The sequence below is a fragment of the Aptenodytes patagonicus genome, chromosome 6 (assembly GCF_965638725.1).
Source record: "Aptenodytes patagonicus chromosome 6, bAptPat1.pri.cur, whole genome shotgun sequence".
Classification (NCBI taxonomy): Eukaryota; Metazoa; Chordata; class Aves; order Sphenisciformes; family Spheniscidae; genus Aptenodytes; species Aptenodytes patagonicus.
This window is the reverse complement of record NC_134954.1, coordinates 28,223,733-28,242,381: the sequence shown is the minus strand read 5'-3', so window position 1 is coordinate 28,242,381 and position 18,649 is coordinate 28,223,733. Positions and strand designations below refer to the sequence as shown.

The 18,649-nt window shown below is 39.7% G+C and overlaps 1 protein-coding gene across 1 annotated transcript in view; it reads right to left on the bottom strand.

Annotated features, from left to right (window-relative positions):
• Nucleotides 1-18,649, bottom strand: part of STAG1 (STAG1 cohesin complex component) — a 200,267-nt gene that overhangs the window by 136,924 nt on the left and 44,694 nt on the right. The window contains exons 3-4 of the mRNA XM_076341726.1: nucleotides 12,040-12,142; nucleotides 1,161-1,325 (exon numbers count right to left, since the gene is read on the bottom strand). Of these exons, the coding sequence (XP_076197841.1) occupies nucleotides 1,161-1,325; nucleotides 12,040-12,142 (268 nt within the window). The remainder of the gene's footprint in view (nucleotides 1-1,160; nucleotides 1,326-12,039; nucleotides 12,143-18,649) is intronic.

Sequence of the window (18,649 nt, the reverse complement as noted above, 5' to 3'; positions counted from 1 at the left end):
CTGAATAACTGTAAATACAGCAACTATGAAGAATAAAAACTCTCATTTTCTTCCTGTTTATTACTTCTTTAAAATTACATCTCAGACCTTCCACAGATTTGAGACAGAGAGAAAAATTTTCAACAGCTTTCACTCACTTGGAAGACTAGATTCCTTTGGGAGTTAATTAGACAGCTTTTAGCTACAGTAAAAGTAATATTGAAAATGGGACTTGGCCCCTAATTTTCCTAATTTGTAATTTTCTCATGTTAGTTAGCACCACAAAGCCAAAACAAACTAACTGATATTGCACGAGTCCTGTTTTGTTGAAATGCAAAGTAAAGGAGGTTTGCTTAAACAATCTTTCAGTAGCAACGACCATTGGCTTTGCACTGCACCAGATGAACAGTTTTTTGGGCCCATTGTTTCTCCTTTGAGTGCCAAAAACAATAGCTGAAGCACAGTAGCTTACTAAGAGCATACAAATACTGTCAAAACCAATCATCTATAGACATTGAGGTGGGACTCATCTGGCCCAATAAACCCTGTAAGACCTCTGAAATTTCTCAAAACATAAAGGAGTAAGAAACACTTCCAGAGGCAATTCACTACAACTATCTTAGATGTTTATTTTACAATGAAAAATTTGCCTTCAGGATGTGTCCATGTTTGTCCCTTAGACACAGAGGAAGTCTAGGCTCCTAGTTTTTCCTTCATCTGCTGCTCTGGTGGGGAGAGCAAGAAGAATGCAAGCTGCAGTGCAAGGTACTCAAAAGTGCTTGTGTCGGCAGATATTTTTAAAAAAAACAAGCAAACAAAAAAAGCCTTGGATCCATCACTAATATCATATATACTTTTTCCTCATATAAAACTTATTACAGGATGTTCTTTAATGGGCTGCTTAATACCAACATGTATTTTCAATTTGGAAGTAATGAACAAAATAATGGAGAATTTGAAATGCATGACTTTGACCTGTCTCTTGTCTTTCAGAAGTATATATGACAGTCCTCAACTCAATCAAAGCACATTCTGTCCCTTACTTTATCATACACAGACAGTCCATTGGACCAATAGAGGTTATGAAAAAATACAATTGTTTACAAAAGCATATCTTAGACTGAACTTCTACAGGCAGGATATACTGAATTGTAAAGGGGTAACACAATTAGTTATTTTACCTGCATAGCACTCTTCCCCAGCTTAACCACCTCAAACAAAGTGACCGGGTCCCCTTCACCATTCTGCTGAGGGTGGCCATTAGCTCTTCCACGACTTGCTCCTCTAGCTCCAGATTCAGCACGACCCTTGTCTGCTGGAGACTTCCGAGGTTTCTTAGTGGCAGACTGGGCAAAGAAAACCAGCAGAATGAAAATTTACTATAGCTATATCTGAAATCACTCAATGTATCTTTATAAATTATACATAAATATTACACACACATTTATACACTCTCACGTGTATATACACACACAAGTATCACAGAATAAGCCAGGCTGGAAGGGATCTCAGGAGGTCTCCAGCCTGACCTCCTGCTCAAAGCAGGGTCAGCTATGAAATTCAACCAGGTTGCTTAGGGCTTTATCCAGTTGGGTACATATATTTTTATTTATCAGTAGTTGTTGAGGAACAACTTAAAAGCCACTGTCATGACAAGGTAAGTAGTGGTGAGCTTCCAACATTGGAGTACCGGTTCACGTCAATACCCATATTAGTCTTATTCAACACAGGCAGACAGTCGACAACATGACTAAAACTAGATAAATGGTAGCAAATTACAGACAGGACAGGAAAAGTGTTTTATGTTGGCACACAAAATAAACTTTAGAATAACTAATGATCTTTGGAAGACAATTATTGAAAATGTACTTGTCATGTTAACATTAATTTTATTTATTTTCATTTTTATACAAATTTTATAAGAAATTGTGTACATAAAGAGTCAGCTCTTCAACTCAACTTAAATCACTGAATTTATACAGCCAGATTTAGTAGATCGTAATAGCCCCTTGCTTCAAAATTTTATGTTAAAACATTTTCCCTGTGAATCTAAATTATTTAATACAAGTTTTCTCCAGATTCTTCAAGCTTATAATCAGGTCGTATAGATCCCACTTGTAAGAAGTCACCTAGTGAACAGTTTGCTCTGAATTTAAGTCACTTTATGCAAAAACAAAAAAAAAGTTTCTGGGGAAAATAACATAAGATTCCTGCTACGATCTTACTTCCATATTCTATTCTTTCTCCCTACTGTGAGGCAGACAAAAGCAAAAGCTGCCGTTTTCCACAGAACAATTAAGCTATTTTGAGGAATTATGTTAAAGAAAACAACATGCAAGCGACTTGAAGATTACATTTAGGACAATATCCTCATGGTACCATTTACTTGAGTATACTAGAAGCTTTAACAGAAACTGGCTGACAGTAAAGAACATGAAGTCAACATTTTTGGTTGCATCTTCCAACTGCAGACACATTAAGAATTTTCCTGCAGAGGAAAGGGATCTAACTTCTGGAAGAGAGCTGGTAGAAGACAGACCTGCAGTCTAGCTTTCCCCTTACTTTAAAAGGGATCACTGCTGGTGGGGCCAGAGAGCTAAAGAAAAGGGCCAAGTAGAGTGCAACTGCAACTGCCTCTTGCAAATATTCAACTAAGGACTTGCATACAGATGCAAGCTGGAAAGCTTAAAATAATGGTACAATCTGTGAAAAGTTTTTTGGATATCATCTGCACTTATGATCAAAAGAATACGCGTTCTCTCTCAATGAATTTTTAAACGTGCAAAGCTGCCTTTATCAGCAAGAAAGCTATCAATACATGAAATGTTTGATCTCTACCAAGCTCCAAAAAAACCACAATCGCTATTTAATAGAACAGCAAAGAATTTGAAGTAAATTGACTCTTTTGAGATATATAATCCACGTGCTTATTCAATCTGGGTGAGAGTAAGCCATAAGCAGTTCAACTAGCTACATGTACTGCTAAATGAAAGCAGGAATGCAAGTTGATGCCTTCCACAGAAGCTAATGCAACCCCCCTCTATACTCAGTTTCTCTCAACATGTAATTCAAAGGGAGACATTAAACACTGCAAGGATGAAGGGAAAGCAAGTAGGAGATGGAAGTGAAATGCACACATCCAAAGATACCTTGTTACTGGAAAGCAATAAGAAAAGCCACCTACACTGGCATGAGTACTATGGACCAGCATGCACATGCTCAGAACAAGTAATCACAAGACATGTAAATGCTCAGTTTAAACTCCACTTTTGTCAGGTATCCTGGGGAAAGGGGAGTGCTTTGACCAAGACTCATAGTTTGAATTAGAAGGGTGAGAACACCTACGAGCTCTCAGAAGAGGTACAGAAATAACCAACAGATGTACTTTTGACAGAATTATTGGACAAAGCCAGATTCTTCAAGCCCAAGTAAATATCTCGATATCCTGGACCTGATATAGTACTGAGTCTACTTGAATAAAGTTTCTCTCTGGTATAGATTTTCTTTTGACAATGAGAACATCTCTCTCAGTGGAGAAACCAAGTCTTTCATTTAACAAAAGCCATTCTGCATCCAAGCTGGGGTAGCTAAATCCAGATGCAGGATCTGTATTGAATCCTGCCTCTAAAGACAAAACCAGCAGACCTCAGATCCTCCACTGAGAAACTGAAGAAAATCCAAAACTAGAACTTTCTGAGTTAGGCAGGGACTAACATTATCTTCAGGTGGAGAGGCACTAGAGGATGGGTACCCACCGGACTTCCACTGCAGAGCACTTCCACCCAGTAGGCATCTGATAGGAAGCCCAAGCTCAATCCCACTCCAGAGTGCAAATATGAAAGCAAGTCATACGTAGGTCCTCCAGCCTCCAGAAACTGCCTGGTACTCTAATTATGAAGTTTTGCAAGCACAAGGCACAGAATTGAGGAACTGGCATTATCTTATTCATTAACATACAATATTACAATGCTGCTGTCAGACATTACTTGCATGTACTGTCCCTGAATTTACAGCAAGAAACTTTGCAGGCCATCTTGACAGATGAGCTTCATACGGGTTCCTACCTCCGAGTACAAAGCTGAATAGGTAACCCTATTTCAAGAGGAAAATTTTTCACAATAGGAAAATTTTCATCAAGAGAAAAATTTTTCATAACGAGAACAATCAGCCATTGGAATAATCTCCCCAGGGAAGTGGTGGAATCCTCAACATCGGACACTTTTAAGATTCAGCTGGACAGGGTGCTGGGCCATCTTGTCTAGACTGTGCTTTTGCCAAGAAAGGTTGGACCAGATGATCCTTGAGGTCCCTTCCAACCTGGTATTCTATTATTCTATCCCAGGATGGAGACATCCAACACCACTGAAGCAAGTGAAGAAAAAGCATGGACTGGTACAACCATAGAAACGCAAAGACGACTCCATGATACAGAGTATCTGTGGAATATCTGCAGAGGCAGGGTGCTCTTGGAAGCGGAGTTGCAAAGTCAAACTACAAATCTAAAAATTATGTTTGGCATTGAGGATGCCAAACAGAAGTAACCCTGCATCCCAAAAGAGATACCTGCATTCACAGGAAAGGGTGGTCCTTCAGCTTAACACAAAAAACCCCATCCTCTAATGCCATGAAGAGCTTCCACACAAACAGCCCTGCCCAAGGATGAGTGTGGCTCCAGTAAACCTGTCAGACTATCACTGACAGGTATAAAATGTGATGTTTCATAAGATCAAACAGCCTGAACTTGTAGCAAGTCTACTCTTGTGAGGATCCACCAAATGGTCATCAAGATACAGGAAAAATAAAACCTCTGCTTCTTAACAGGAACAACAATTGTGGTTACTGCTTGCCCCTTTACACACTTTCAGCCAGAAACTTCCTGCCTCTACCTAAAGCCCCCTTAAATTGACAGTCATGCATGGGTTTTGGTTTTTTTTTTTTTCCTTTTTAAATGTCAGTCTGTCAGAATCCTGAGGTGGGTAAGAACTGATTGTTTTCCCGACTCAAAACTGACTTTTCTCCTGTTTATGAGAGAGATCTCTGAAAAGTTATGGAAAAGGCAAGCTGGTTCGCAATATTGTATCTAAATGTATGCGTAAAGCCTTGTAACGATTTCCATAATCCAGGCATCTGCTGCAATGGTAGAGCCAACATTGAGGTGAATTACGACTACCAGAGGGAAGGATAAAGAAGCATGACAAGGTAAGAAAGATTGAGGCTTTTTCATCACACACCAAGAAAAGTGCTGCTTGGAGCTGTGAGCCTGTAGCAGTTAAATCCATGCTTTCACTCTGAGACCCAGGACAGTCAGACTTGTGGTGGTGTCAAAATGGACTGAGTTGCCAAATGAAAACAGAAGATACTAATGATTTTTCAGATCTGTGCAGTAGATTCAACTGACAACAATTAAAGCTGAGAATTTGTATACACCAGCATTAGGAAATTCAGAAGTTCCAGAATGTGTCACAGAAGCAACTCTAAAATGGCCATATTGATGACCACATAGTTTACCCGTTGCTTTATGGCTTAAACTAAGGCAAACAGGAAACAAAATACTTACCCTGACTGTAATTAAACTCAAATGATGACAAGTCAGAATTTTGTAATAAATTAGCTAGATAATACTTTTCCTTTCATGTCTTTAAAATTATTGTGAAAAAAAGTGACTGACATTTGTAAAATCAAGTAATACAGTGAAAGTTAATTCACATGCTACCAAAAAAGAAAGTGAAAGTGGCTTGACGTTTTCCATTAACATTCCAAGTTGATCTGATGCACTTCACAAAGAAATAAAGACAATAGAAGCGTTACAGGTCAGTAACTGCACCTAACCCACCGCCTTAAATGATGGCCTCTACATGCATTCATACCGTAAGTAATTTAAAGCAATACCCCATTTCTCAAGATAGCGCAAAGAAGCTTTTTAACCTTCCACTTGAGTCAGACTGAAGAACTTGCCTCTCAAAGGCATCATCATCTTGAGAGGCCTCTGCATTATAACTTCATGTTAAGCAGAAGAGTGGTAATGTCTGAGCTCTTTCTGAATGAATCCTGATTAAGCAAAGAAGGCTACCGCACTTTCCACTTCATAACATCATCATGGTTATCTAGGGCAAAGATCTTGGATTCAAATGGTCAGTCCTCTGGACTTTTTTCATCATAGAAACAAACAAGATGCTCCCTGTGTAAAGCCTCATCCTGCAAATAAAGACAGATGCAGGTCCCCTAACATCCAGTGTGTAAAGAGCTGCTTCAGCTGTAGCACATCCAGTTTAGATCAAAAAAAAAAAAAAACAAAACAGAGGCAGTGTTGAGGGGTGGGGGAGTGTTCCTTTTTTTCATCCTTATTTTAAAATCCAGCAAGAGTTCTAAAAGCGATCTTAAAGACTCAAAAGTCTGCTATAAATGCTTGAATCACTACTATTCTTCTAGCTGAGGCAATTGCTACCAAAAAAAGACTATTTCCACAGAAAAATGAAGAATAGATTAGATTGCCAAAAATACAAGGACCACCCCATCAAAAGCTTAAAAGGAAAACTTCTAATGTCATTAGGATTTCTCCACCAGGAAGCTACAAGTAGCACGACAGAGAAGTCTTCACATACTGGCTGTATGTGCACTTCGTTTCCACAGAACTACAGAAAGACTTATTCACTTCATTTTTAAAGGACAGACCTAAAATATCAGGCAAGCAAGCTGAAACAGGACACTGATGTAAGTCACGCCAAACCACAAAGCTCAACTACTATGAAAAGAAATTCTTCCAAGAGGATTCCTTCCTACTATTAATCAGGACATGTATGATTTGGAACTAGGAGGAAAACTCAATCCCCTGCAGTATCTAACATTCATGCTACGAGACTAAATAAGGCTAGGAGTCTGCTGCAAAGTTAAAATTTCACATATGAATGCAAAGATAAGGTATTGTGTTCTGTCTCCTCCATATCAAACAATACAAAAGGACTTGAAAGCAAAACCGTACAGTCTGTGCTGGGGACAAAAGGATCAGAAGTGCCTTGTTCCATCTTGCCTTAATAGAAGAATCTGAGGAGAGAAGTTGGAGAAAGGCATGCTGCAGCCCTGAGTATGGGATGAGAGAGACACCAGCAGAGATCTCAGAATTGTCACCTCTGGAACAGAAAGACTGACATTTCTTCTTGTCCTCTGAGTTGAAGAGGCTAATCTGTCTACTCCTACTTCAAAGCTGAAATATAGCCAGGGATCTCTCTCACTCCCTCAACCCCTAAAAGCTGAGGTTTAAGCCAAGCTATTCTGAGCTCCTGGGAAGGTAAGGCCAGGTAGGTTAAAATAAAGCATGCCAACAACATTGAACAAAGAGCGTTGATCCAAGAGAGGAGACAAAAAAGGCTAGATAAATAACTGATCTGAGTGTGAGCTCACTAATATGAAAGCTGCATTGCATCATAAGCCCTTGGGCTTTCAAAATCCCCTACCTAGAACAGGAGAGCGCATCCATACCCATGTATTTCAATAATGCAGCAGACAGAAAAGGCATTTTTGGCCAATGCTTCTCAGCAACTTCAACCAGAGGACTGTTATAGGTCACTCCTTAAATACACCCCACACAATTCACTAAATAGATATCCAGATGGTATGCTCACATGCAGTATCGCATAAATACATGCACCAAAATATTCCACTGACTGGACAGATTTACCTGTTGGCCAGTCGTTCTACAGGCATCTGGTCTAACAAGACTCAGTGTTCAGAAGCAGACATGGGCAAGGGGGAGGCCAGCACCAGCCATTGTCAATGCTAGAACAGGACATGGTGCAACTCCTGTTAAATTCACAGCAAGGGTCGGTGAATTCAGGACAATCAGGTTAGATTCTGAGAGTTATTTTGAAGGACCAATGCACTTAATCTCTTCGCAAGTTGACTGTCTAGTCTACTCAGTCAAGTATTCATTAGAATAGTCTCTCATAGAAGTGGAGGGGCAACTTGGAAAGCAGTGTTTTCAGGAAGGGAAGGTTCCCCAAAATATTAAGGTTCTCTATGAACTGAAGAGGTATTTGCTACAAATGGCAATTTTTAAAATGAGGACCATCTCTTTACAAAAGTCTCAAATCTGCAAAGAGGAATATCTTTCTTTGGAAAAAAGTTTGGAAAACCCTCTAGTCTGTCTTTCTAACAAAAGGTCAAGTCCATTCTATAACACTACAGCAGAAACCTATTTAAAATACATACATACATGTATTTGATGCAGTACACTGTGTGCAGCTCTGTAATAGAACCATGCAGCTAGACAAAACAAGCACAGAAGAGTAAACTCTCTTTCCAAAAGAGGTCAATATGTTTATGGCAGATGTGTCACTGTAGCTGTGATGGCCTAAGGACATAAGCAAATCAGTATTTGCAGGGAGACATCAAATCTTATTAGACCATAATATTTTAGTTAGGGAAAAAAAACAAACAAAAAACAGAAGAGCCTTTGGGCAGAAAAGCCTTTCTTTAGGTCTACAACAGAAATGAAAAACATCAAAGCTAAGTATCAGCTGAGAAAAACAGCTCTGAATTTAACTAAATATTTTAATCTGTTTCACGTCTGAGAGCAAAGGTAGGTGGTATCTGTGGAGGAAATAAAAATCACATTAGCAGATGGAAGAGTGGGGGAAAAAATGTCAGAGCTGCACCTCCTGTAAGAAACAGATCATTCACCTGGGGAAAGTGGATGGGTTAGCAACGTGGATAGGTGAGCAATGTGGAGGAGGAGGGAAAGTGAAATACAATGTTTGCAAAAACAATACCTCAATTACTAATTCCATGACTTTTAATATCAAATGTTATAAATTTAATTGCCTAGATTAGACTTTCCAAGGTGTTCACACTTCTCCTCAAGGATATTAGAAAATGAGTAGCTTTTTCCTTTTTGGTCATTCTTTTGTAGAACAACCTTATTTACTCCTTTCTGTTGCTGCAGTATCGATTATGAAGGCAGGATTTGATTGTGTATCCAAACATATACATTTTGTCAAGTCACCCAAAAAACTGTAGCAAAATGACTGAATTTGTGGATGAGGGGAGAGCAATAGATGCCATTTATCTTGACTTTAGCAAGCTTTTCAGTCTCCCACAATATTCTTGTATTTAAATTGGGAAGTTGTGATGTGGATGGGTAGAAGACTAGATGGGTGGACAAGTGGTTGAACTGTTGGGCTCAGAGCATAGCAGTTAATGGATCATCCTCTACCTGGAGGCTGCCAATGAGGGAGTAAGACAGAAGTCTAACTGGAACGTGTCCAGTTTCCCATCTTTATCAGATAGCCAGAGGGGGTGAAAGAGTGTGCTCCTGTCAAGTGTGCAGATGACACCAAATTGGCAGGGAGACGGCTTAATGACATCAAGGACAAGACTGCTATTGACAGTCTGGAGGACTGGGCTATCAGTACACTCAAAATTCAACATGGGCAAATGCAAAGACCTGCCCCGAAAGAGGAATAAATCCCTGCACCAACACAGGCTGGAGACCAGCTAGTCAGGGAACAGCTCTATGGAAAAGGACCTCAGGATCTTGGAGGACAGCAAACTGGACATGAGACAGCCATGTGCCTGAGCAGCAAAGGCCATCAGCACCCTGGGCTGTACAAACAGGAATATAACAGTACACCAAGGAAAGTGATTATACCCTTTTACTCAGCACTTCTTAGCCGTTATCTGGAATACCGTGTCCAGTTTTGGCCCTCTCAATGCGAGAGAGGTATTGATAAACTAGAACAAGTTCAGCAGAGGGCTACCAGCACGGTCAGGGGGCCGGGAACACTCCCCCGTGAGGCTTTTTGCAACAGCATATAGTGGGAGGACAACTGACAATAGTCATGAACTGAAGAAAGAGAGGTTCTGACTGCCTACAAGGAAGAAATTTTTCATGAAATAAAATGAAACAGGTTGCTGAGAGAGGGTGTGCAGTCTCCAGCCTTGGTGGTTTTCAAGACCAGACTGGAAAAACCCTGAGCAATGTGGTCTGATCCCAAAGCTGAACCTGCTCTGAGCAGGAGGTTGCAATGAGACATCCTGAGGTCCCTCCCAGCCTGATTCCATGATTGACCATCATTGTTTCTCTTCTCTGAACCTCTTCCAGTCCTAATATACCCTTTCTTGAGATTTTGGGGTGGAGGTCAAGAGGGGAAGAGAAACTAGAATTGTGCAAAGTATTCCAAATTTTGGCAAACCACAGTTTTATAAAGGACACAGTATTTGTTTTATTCTCTATTCTCTTCCTCAGTTTTAAGACTGGATTTGGTTTTTTTGACCCCTATTGAGCATTAAGATGATGCTTTCATGGAATCATCTCTGATAACCCTAAGGTCTTGCGCCTTAGCAGCAACGATCAGCTCATAGCCCACCATTTTATGTATGAAGCAATGGCCGCTTCCTCTGTATGTTCATCACTTTACAATCACGTGCACTTAATGAGCCTGGAGCTGTTCTAAGCATAATGAGCAATTGCTTCTGTAGAAACTTGATAGCAGGACCAGTAGAGTGCTTCAGCGAATAGGAGCTACTAATAAGCTCAGACAGAGGGATGAGAAAAGCCTTTTGTAACATTCACCTTTCCTTTCCAGTGAATGTGTGGTGGGTACAAGATACCACTAGTGTTGCTTTAACTTAAATACCTACACTCTGACAACCTTCTCGGTTAGCAATCAGGTTACACCATCCTCTGTTGTTTTTTTTCTTAATTAGATCTTCAAAACCTCATAGATTTACTAATGAGATATTCTTAAGATAATTTCTGATTTTGCCCTTCGCTTACAAGCTAAACAGATGACCCGTTCTCTTTACATGCTTCTTTAAAGCTTCTTGTAAAGAAGCTCCATGTTTGTGAGCAAGTCTGTCCATCTGATGAAGAATATATGCCATCATAGGAAACACTGTTCAAAAGCTTTCAAAAAGGAAGACAACATGCCCAGAAAAGCCCAGGATTTAAAATGTTGGCTCTCAAAGTAAGTCCAGAGACTGTGATGCAAATTGAAAACCAATGCTAAGGAGGAGTTTGCTCCAGCTTGGCCAGCATGCTTGAGAGGAACACATGGTTCTGTCCATTCTTACAGCCTCACTAGCTCATGCTTAAGGAGTTAGACTTAGGGTGGAAGGTCTTAGGGTAAAAAATAATAAATCTCAATCTATTAGTGCTATATTCATGCTGGGGGTGTACTCATAGACAAACACTATGAGGAGAATCAAAACCATTAATAACAAACACATAGAAGTTCCCACCAAAAATCTTATTCCACAGTGTGTACTTCAAGTGATATAAGCAAGAGAACTACATCTGATGACACTGAAGAACTAAAATGAAGGACAATATGACACACAGCACTTTCTGTATTTTCCAATAAATTGGCTATTTTATAAAATAAATGAAAATAAAAGAGAAAGCCTCCTTAAATACTATGTGTAGTAGAGAATTGTTTCTGTATGTTCCCATTCATGGGTGAGCAATGGGCAGAGACTACTGAAGAACAGCAAATCTTATACAGCAGACAGCAATACTGTCTGCTGCACTATGCTAGAGAATAGGTTGACACTCCCAATCTATACATAGGACACAGTGTATGTCAATTACATGAATTTTTAAGATGTGTTAATAGATATTCCGAGGCATTTAGTTAATACTATGCTGCAACTCTTCCATTCGCATTAAGAGATTATCAGTTACTAAAAGGATGGCTCAAATGTCATTTGTCACTTAGAATCCATTACAACTTTCAAAACAGAAAGTGGTTGTGCTTACTGAGATTAGTCTCATGTCTGAAAGAATGTTGTAATATGACAATAACAACAGAATTGTAATGTTCATGTAAGTAGGTAGTGAAAGAAAAAATAATAGCTATTATGAGCTCATTTTTATGTCCCTTTTTAAACACTCCAAACATTGTTTGTGCATCAATCTGATAAATATTTCATACTACAAGTCTTCATAAAGTTTGACACAGGGCTCATTAAAAGCCTACTTATGTGACCACAAGATGATTAGATGAAAAACAGTTTGCAGTCAATTTTAAATAGATGCATAACAAAACAAAACTAAATTACACATACTGGAGGCCTGCCAGGACGGCCCCTTTTTCTTTTTCCTTTGACTTCTGCTTCTTCAAGCTCACTGCCAGCATCTGAATGTGCAGTAGTTTCATTTGTAGAATCCCTAGGGGGGGAAAAACACTAGATAAATTAAAATGATTTGAAATCAACAAGTAATCTATAACTGACTGATTAAATATTTAGTCCTAAGCCAGAAAAAAAAAAAGTCAGCATTAAAAGGCTTGCCACATTTATTCTGCAAACTAAGGAACTAAGCATTGTTAGCCCTGGCAAAAAGCCTTACCTTTTTATGGGCTGGAATGTCATTTTATAGACTGGAAATTATTTAAATTAACAGCTTATTTTGAAACCACGTTACACTTCAAAAACTGGCTATATTAAACAGCACATTCTCAACATATCCATCCCACAATGTATTCACTAGTATCAACTTTCTTTTACTCTTAGTAACTACTGCCGAGCTGCTTTCAAGGCCATGAGAAAGCAAACTGGAGTCCAATCCAGCTATCACATCATTAGAACAGTTACACAAGTTCCCACCCGGGTTACATCATGTTTTTAGTCACATTCAAAGACAATGGTATGGCGCAGCTGTTAATAAAGAGAGGATTATCACTGACTGTGAGGCACAAACCCGAAAACTCACTTTGTTCTAAAGACATTTACAATTCTTGCAGTTAGAAAAATGTTTTCACTTGTACAATGAAAAAACCTTGACACTGCTCAACGACTATTAGCAGAGGAGCCCACAGTATCATTTTTCAATCATTCCTGTTTTAAACTTATGACCATACTAAGTAGGGGAAAAAACATTATCCCAATTTCTGCCCGCCCCCCCACCCCAAGCCAGGCGCACAGGTACTTCTCTGCCTTCAAAACAGACCTGGCTGCTTGAAGAAACTCAGCTTGTAATTGATCTTCTGAGGCACTAGATTTTGCCCAAGAAGAGCCCACAAGCAAAACCATACCTGTTACTGATGTGCTTTATTTTTAGTTTGCAAGACCACCAGTGCATGAGATCTTTGTAAATGAAAGAGTAACTGTAACAATGTCCTAGATTACTCAGAGATGGGTCAAGTCTAGCTCTAATCAGAGATTTCTTTAAATCCAATAGCATTTCCTTGAACTGAAAGGAGTTAAATTGCTGTAAAACTTGTGCAAGGGGAAGGTGAAAAACAGACCTATTCCATTATTTTATACAACCTCAAACATAAAAGGTGGCATTAGTGATCTGGTTTACAGAAACTGAGAAGCTTCAGCAAGCCAAGATCTACACAGATCTTCCACGTTGTCTGGGGTTTTATTTTTTTATTTTGTTTTATAAATCAGGAATACTTCACAAATTTGCTGTATCACCAAAAAAGCTATTTAGTAATGCAGAAAGATACAAACATTGTACCGGAATCAAGAATGTTCTGATACTTCTCTTTACTGAAATGACTGCATTGTTCTAGATCTGCTCTAACCCAAATAATTCTGCAGAACTATGATGAATTTCTAATATTAAGACATTCTTTTCCAACCTTTTCCAATTTGCAAGCACAAAAACACCATGGGGTCCACAGAATCCTTTACAAAAGCTAGAATGGAGTAAAACATATATGAATCTCCTTTTCTGAAAGTAACTTCAAAGGATTATCTCTAAACACTCTACAGACCCCAGAAAACCAGGCACCCCAGATTAAAAAACAGTATTCGAGTACATTTGAGTTCCAAAATTATACGCTTGTAAAACAGTATCTCTACAAAATACTGAAAATGAAGCTTTGTTGTGATAAAATTAAAGAGAAGTAGCTTTTCTGCTTCATAAAATATGAAATTTGAAAAACTCAATATCAAGCGATTAATGTGAAAAAAAACCACCTGTAAAAAGCCTAAAACCAAATAAAAGAAACCCCACACATAGTTCAAAATTATTTGGTAAAATAGGGCCACACTGGTGAAAAGCAATACAGTGAATACACGTGAAAACAATGCCTATGTGGATGGATGTATCCATTCTCTACTCAAACACCAGCCATCACACTGCAACTCAATTTGACAAAAATGTGTATTGCCTCACAATGACAGGTTTTTTTTTAAATAACTTTTGAATACAGAAGAAGCCCCATAAAAATATAGAATCGTAGAATCATTTAGGTTGGAAAAGACCTCTAAGATCATCGAGTCCAACCATTAACCTAGCACTGCCAAGTCCACCACTAAACCATGTCCTTAAGCACCACATCTACACATCTTTTAAATACCTCCAGGGATAGTGACTCAACCACTTCCCTGGGCAGCCTGTTCCAAGGTTTGACAACCCTTTCAGTGAAGAAATTTTTCCTAATATCCAATCTAAACCTCCCCTGGCACAACTTGAGGCCATTTCCTGTCATCCTATTGCTAGTTACTTGGGAGAAGAGACTGACACCCACCTCGCTACAACCTCCTTTCAGGTAGTTGTAGAGCACGATAAGGTCTCCCCTTGAGCCTCCTTTTCTCCAGGTGAAACAACCCCAGTTCCCTCAGCCGCTCCTCATAAGACTCGTGCTCTAGACCCTTCACCAGCTTCAGTGCCCTTCTTTGGACATGCTCCAGCACCTCAACGTCCTTCTTGTAGTGAGAGGCCCAAAACTGAACACAGTATTCGAGGTGCGGCCTCACCAGTGCTGAGTACAGGGGCATGATCACTTCCCTACTCCTGCTGGCCACACTATTTCTGATACAAGCCAGGATGCTATTGGCCTTCTTGGCCACCTGGGCACACTGCCGGCTCATGCTCAGCCGGCTGTCAACCAGCACCCCCAGGTCCTTCTCTGCTGGGCAGCTTTCCAGCCACTCTTCCCCAAGCCTGTAGCGCTGCATGGGGTTGTTGTGGCCGAAGTGCAGGACCCGGCACTTGGCCTTGTTGAACCTCATACACTTGGCCTCGGCCCATCGATCCAGCCTGTCCAGATCCCTCTGCAGAGCCTTCCTACTCTCAAGCAGATCAATGCTCCTGCCTGACTTGGTGTCATCTGCAAACTTACTGAGGGTGCACTCAATCCCCTTGTCCAGATCACTGATAAAGATATTAAACAGAACTGGCCCCAGTACTGAGCCCTGGGGAACACCACTTGTGACCGGCCGCCAACTGGATTTAACTCCATTCACCACAACTCTCTGGGCCCAGCTATCCAGCAAGTTTTTTACTCAGCAAAGGGTACACCTGTCCAAGCCATGAGCAGCCAGTTATCTGCTGCTTTCTATTGCTGCAGAGAAATTAAAGCCATTCTCTTTTGTTCTTTATAGAAAAAATAAGCTTCTCTCTGGTCTACACAGATCCTTACTGGAAAAATTTTAGGCATGGTGTGGTCTAAGCAATACCCCCATTCTGGGGAAACGCTGTAGCTTTGCTAGCTTACAAAACCACACCTCTAATATCATCAGGATAAAGATTTTTCTCTATTAAAACCAGATTCAGCAGTCCTCCTAGGCAAATGGCTCAAACATTTCCCTTGAAACACTGGAGCTACAAAAATAAATTAAACTCTACTACTATTTTGCATGCATTTAGTCCACAGAGAGCTTGACTTTGCTACACCCTCTGTCTCAGTCTAGCAAAACCTACTGAGATTTGTGTATTTAGTTCTGGAAATTTCAATTGCTTCGGAACACTGCATATGGAGGGAACATTTTAATTATTAACTACGTTCTCTTCTTTGTCTTAAACAGACTGTTGTCTTAAACCTGATAACCATGCTTCTCTAATATTTTTCTGGTAAAACTTCTCTGGTTTGCTGGAAGCCTTTTGGGAAAGGCTCAATAAATCAGTACTAACAGTGAGATTCATCTAATCTAAATTTTAGACATATACAATGCAGAAAACAGAAAATCTTAAGGTGCAACATACCTCATGCTAAGGTCAGTGTCCAAAATTGGTCTGTTTTATAAATTTTCTTTTCTCTCTATTGATGGTAAGGTGACCTAGACGAGCAGCTCAAATATAAATGTTTAAAATTGAACAGAGAGGAGATTTCTTCTGGCAAAGAATATAAGTATGTAAGGAATAAGGGGAAAACATCAGAAAGTAAGTTCCCTTCAATACCCGCATTATTTGGAGTAGGGAGACAGGATCAAGGACAACCTACAGTCCTTGGCTGATTTTACATTAAAATGAACATAATTTCAAGCATCAGGGAATTCTGTCTGAATCATGCAACTCCTGCACAAAAAGGTCCTTCCACCGTGGCCTTGAGTCCCTTCAGTTTGGGAAGTAGAGCTTCTTGCTTTTGTCAAGGCCTTACAGTTGCTCTGGGTACACTCACACATGCCCCTTTTCTTCTTATTTCTGAACTCAAGAGGAGGAGTAAAGCATCTCAACTGCCTGCAGTTCTGTCAGGTTTTTAACACCAAAGCATCTGGCCAGCATCCATCTCCCTCATTCCCTACACATCTTGCAGAACTGCTAGGAAGTAATTTATCTGGTGGCAGTCATCCACATCTTAATAAACCAGAATTATCCTATTCCTGTCTTACGTGTGTGTGACTAGTCACCTGAGGGGAAAACTTAGGCTTAGTCACAATTTATCGTTCCTGAAGCTGTTGGGAGAGAAAGTAATCTGGGCCTAAAGAGACCTGCATTATCTAAGAAGAGGAGAGGCAGCAGTGCCAGAAAAGGCTAAACCTTTCCTCTCTAAAACACCTTTGACATGACAGAGACGTAAGAGAATTTGGCAGATTGTGGGAGACCTACAAGATTGGGGTGGGCAGAGTAAAGCAGAGACGTGATAACCCCTTTTAGGGGCTCAAATTTACTCTGTTTTTCTTTCTGTTCTCTGTGGTGGCTAAAGCATCCTGGAAAACCTGCAGTAACTCCAGGATCCCTCCTAAAAACTCCAGATATTATTCTGAAGTTATAATAACTAGCCATTTAAACTAACCATATGGTAATGAAGAATTAACAGATGACTGGGCAGCCCCTTGCCATGTCATGCGTCTGAAGTACATATTTCCATAGACACAGTAAATTTCACATCTCTGCAAAATAAATCAAAACAAGTTTACCTTCCTTCTATTATTACATAAAGCCCTAGCTATAGAGCTTATACCACCCCCCCTTAAAAACACATCACACCAAAAACGTATGTTCATGTATCAGCCTTTGTAAATAAAAACGCTTCTGTAAGCTTTTATCAGTGTTGCTGAGGTGGCTCAAGGTTCTGGCAGACATAAATTCCGTAATTGCTACCACCAGACTCAGCCTTGTGAAGAAAAGCATTCATGAAGAAAAATGGCTAAATGCACAGGCTCATGAGTCATGGATGAATCAGCTCTCATGGTTGATCTTCAAAATCTAAAGAGGAACATGCCTCACAGCAAATATGAGTCATCCCATTGAGAGAAGACTCATAACAGTCAGTCACCCAGATCAAATACACGACAGGTTTTTTTCCCTACATCTGAAACACCAATAAGTGAAATCCTGTCTTCACTGCATTCTGAAGCCACGTCTATAAATCCAGAAAGATTAAAGATTTCTCCTTTCACGCTCCCTCAACAGAGAAGAATTGGGGAGGGAATATTTGATATGGTCCTAAGCAAAGTACATTAATATATCAAATTGACTTTAGGACCCTTTGTTTAAAGGGGGTAGCCAAAAAGATTAGGAAGTGTTATGAAAAAGTAGAAATAAGGCATAGAAGTGGTAGATTATAATAATCCTTCAAAGCTGCTTATTTAAGAGCTAGAAAGAAAATCTTGGCTTTCTCTGTGTGGAACCAGATTCTGGTTTCTCAAATATAAATGTGTGAAGCTAATACCCCTAACCAAAGATCGCTTCGGGTTCTCTCACTCTTAGCCAGACTCCTTTCTGATGAAAGTCTGGTTGGGACCTACTGAATTAGCAGTTATCACTTTCTTTGATACCTCATCCAAACTAGACTTTGTTCTGAGCCCTCAGGAGAGTCTCAAAACCTTTATGTGCAAATCCTGCTGATTTTTTTTTTTTTTTTTAAAAAGAAAGATCTCATCTTGTTTACAAGCAACCAAAACTATATATATATTACTGATGATGACATCTCACCAACACTTCGCGCAGTGGCATTAAATGATTCTCAGCCCTACTGGAAAAAACAACATACACGTTTCCTTTCATTTTTTAAAGTTGCATAATATTGGTGGCTCACAATCTTCTTCTTATTAAACAATATGCCAACATCTTTAATGTCCCTCAGGTTTTTCAGCTTGTGTGCAGAGTTACCAAACCTATTAATATGCACTTTTTAACTTTAAAGACTATGATATTTCATTCACTTCTTAAGGTCATCTAACTTCTTGAACTGGGAACGGGAATATCCCTTTCCCACCGTTGCCGTGACAGAATCTCCCAGCTTTTTGTCCTTGGCACGTTTTGCAAGCACACGCTCACTTCTTGAATGTGGCACATCCAGGAAAATATGAACCGAGAAAAATTTTTTTCCACAACTACCTTCAAAGCTAACCAGACGCTCCCTGCTCAGTGGTATCCATCAAGGTCATCCCCATCTTCAGCCACCTACTCACCCACAGCAGAAGTTAACTTTTTTTGAAAGAGGTTTTAAAAATATAAGAAAAAGATTGCAATGCAGAGCATGTTGTTATTAAGGTC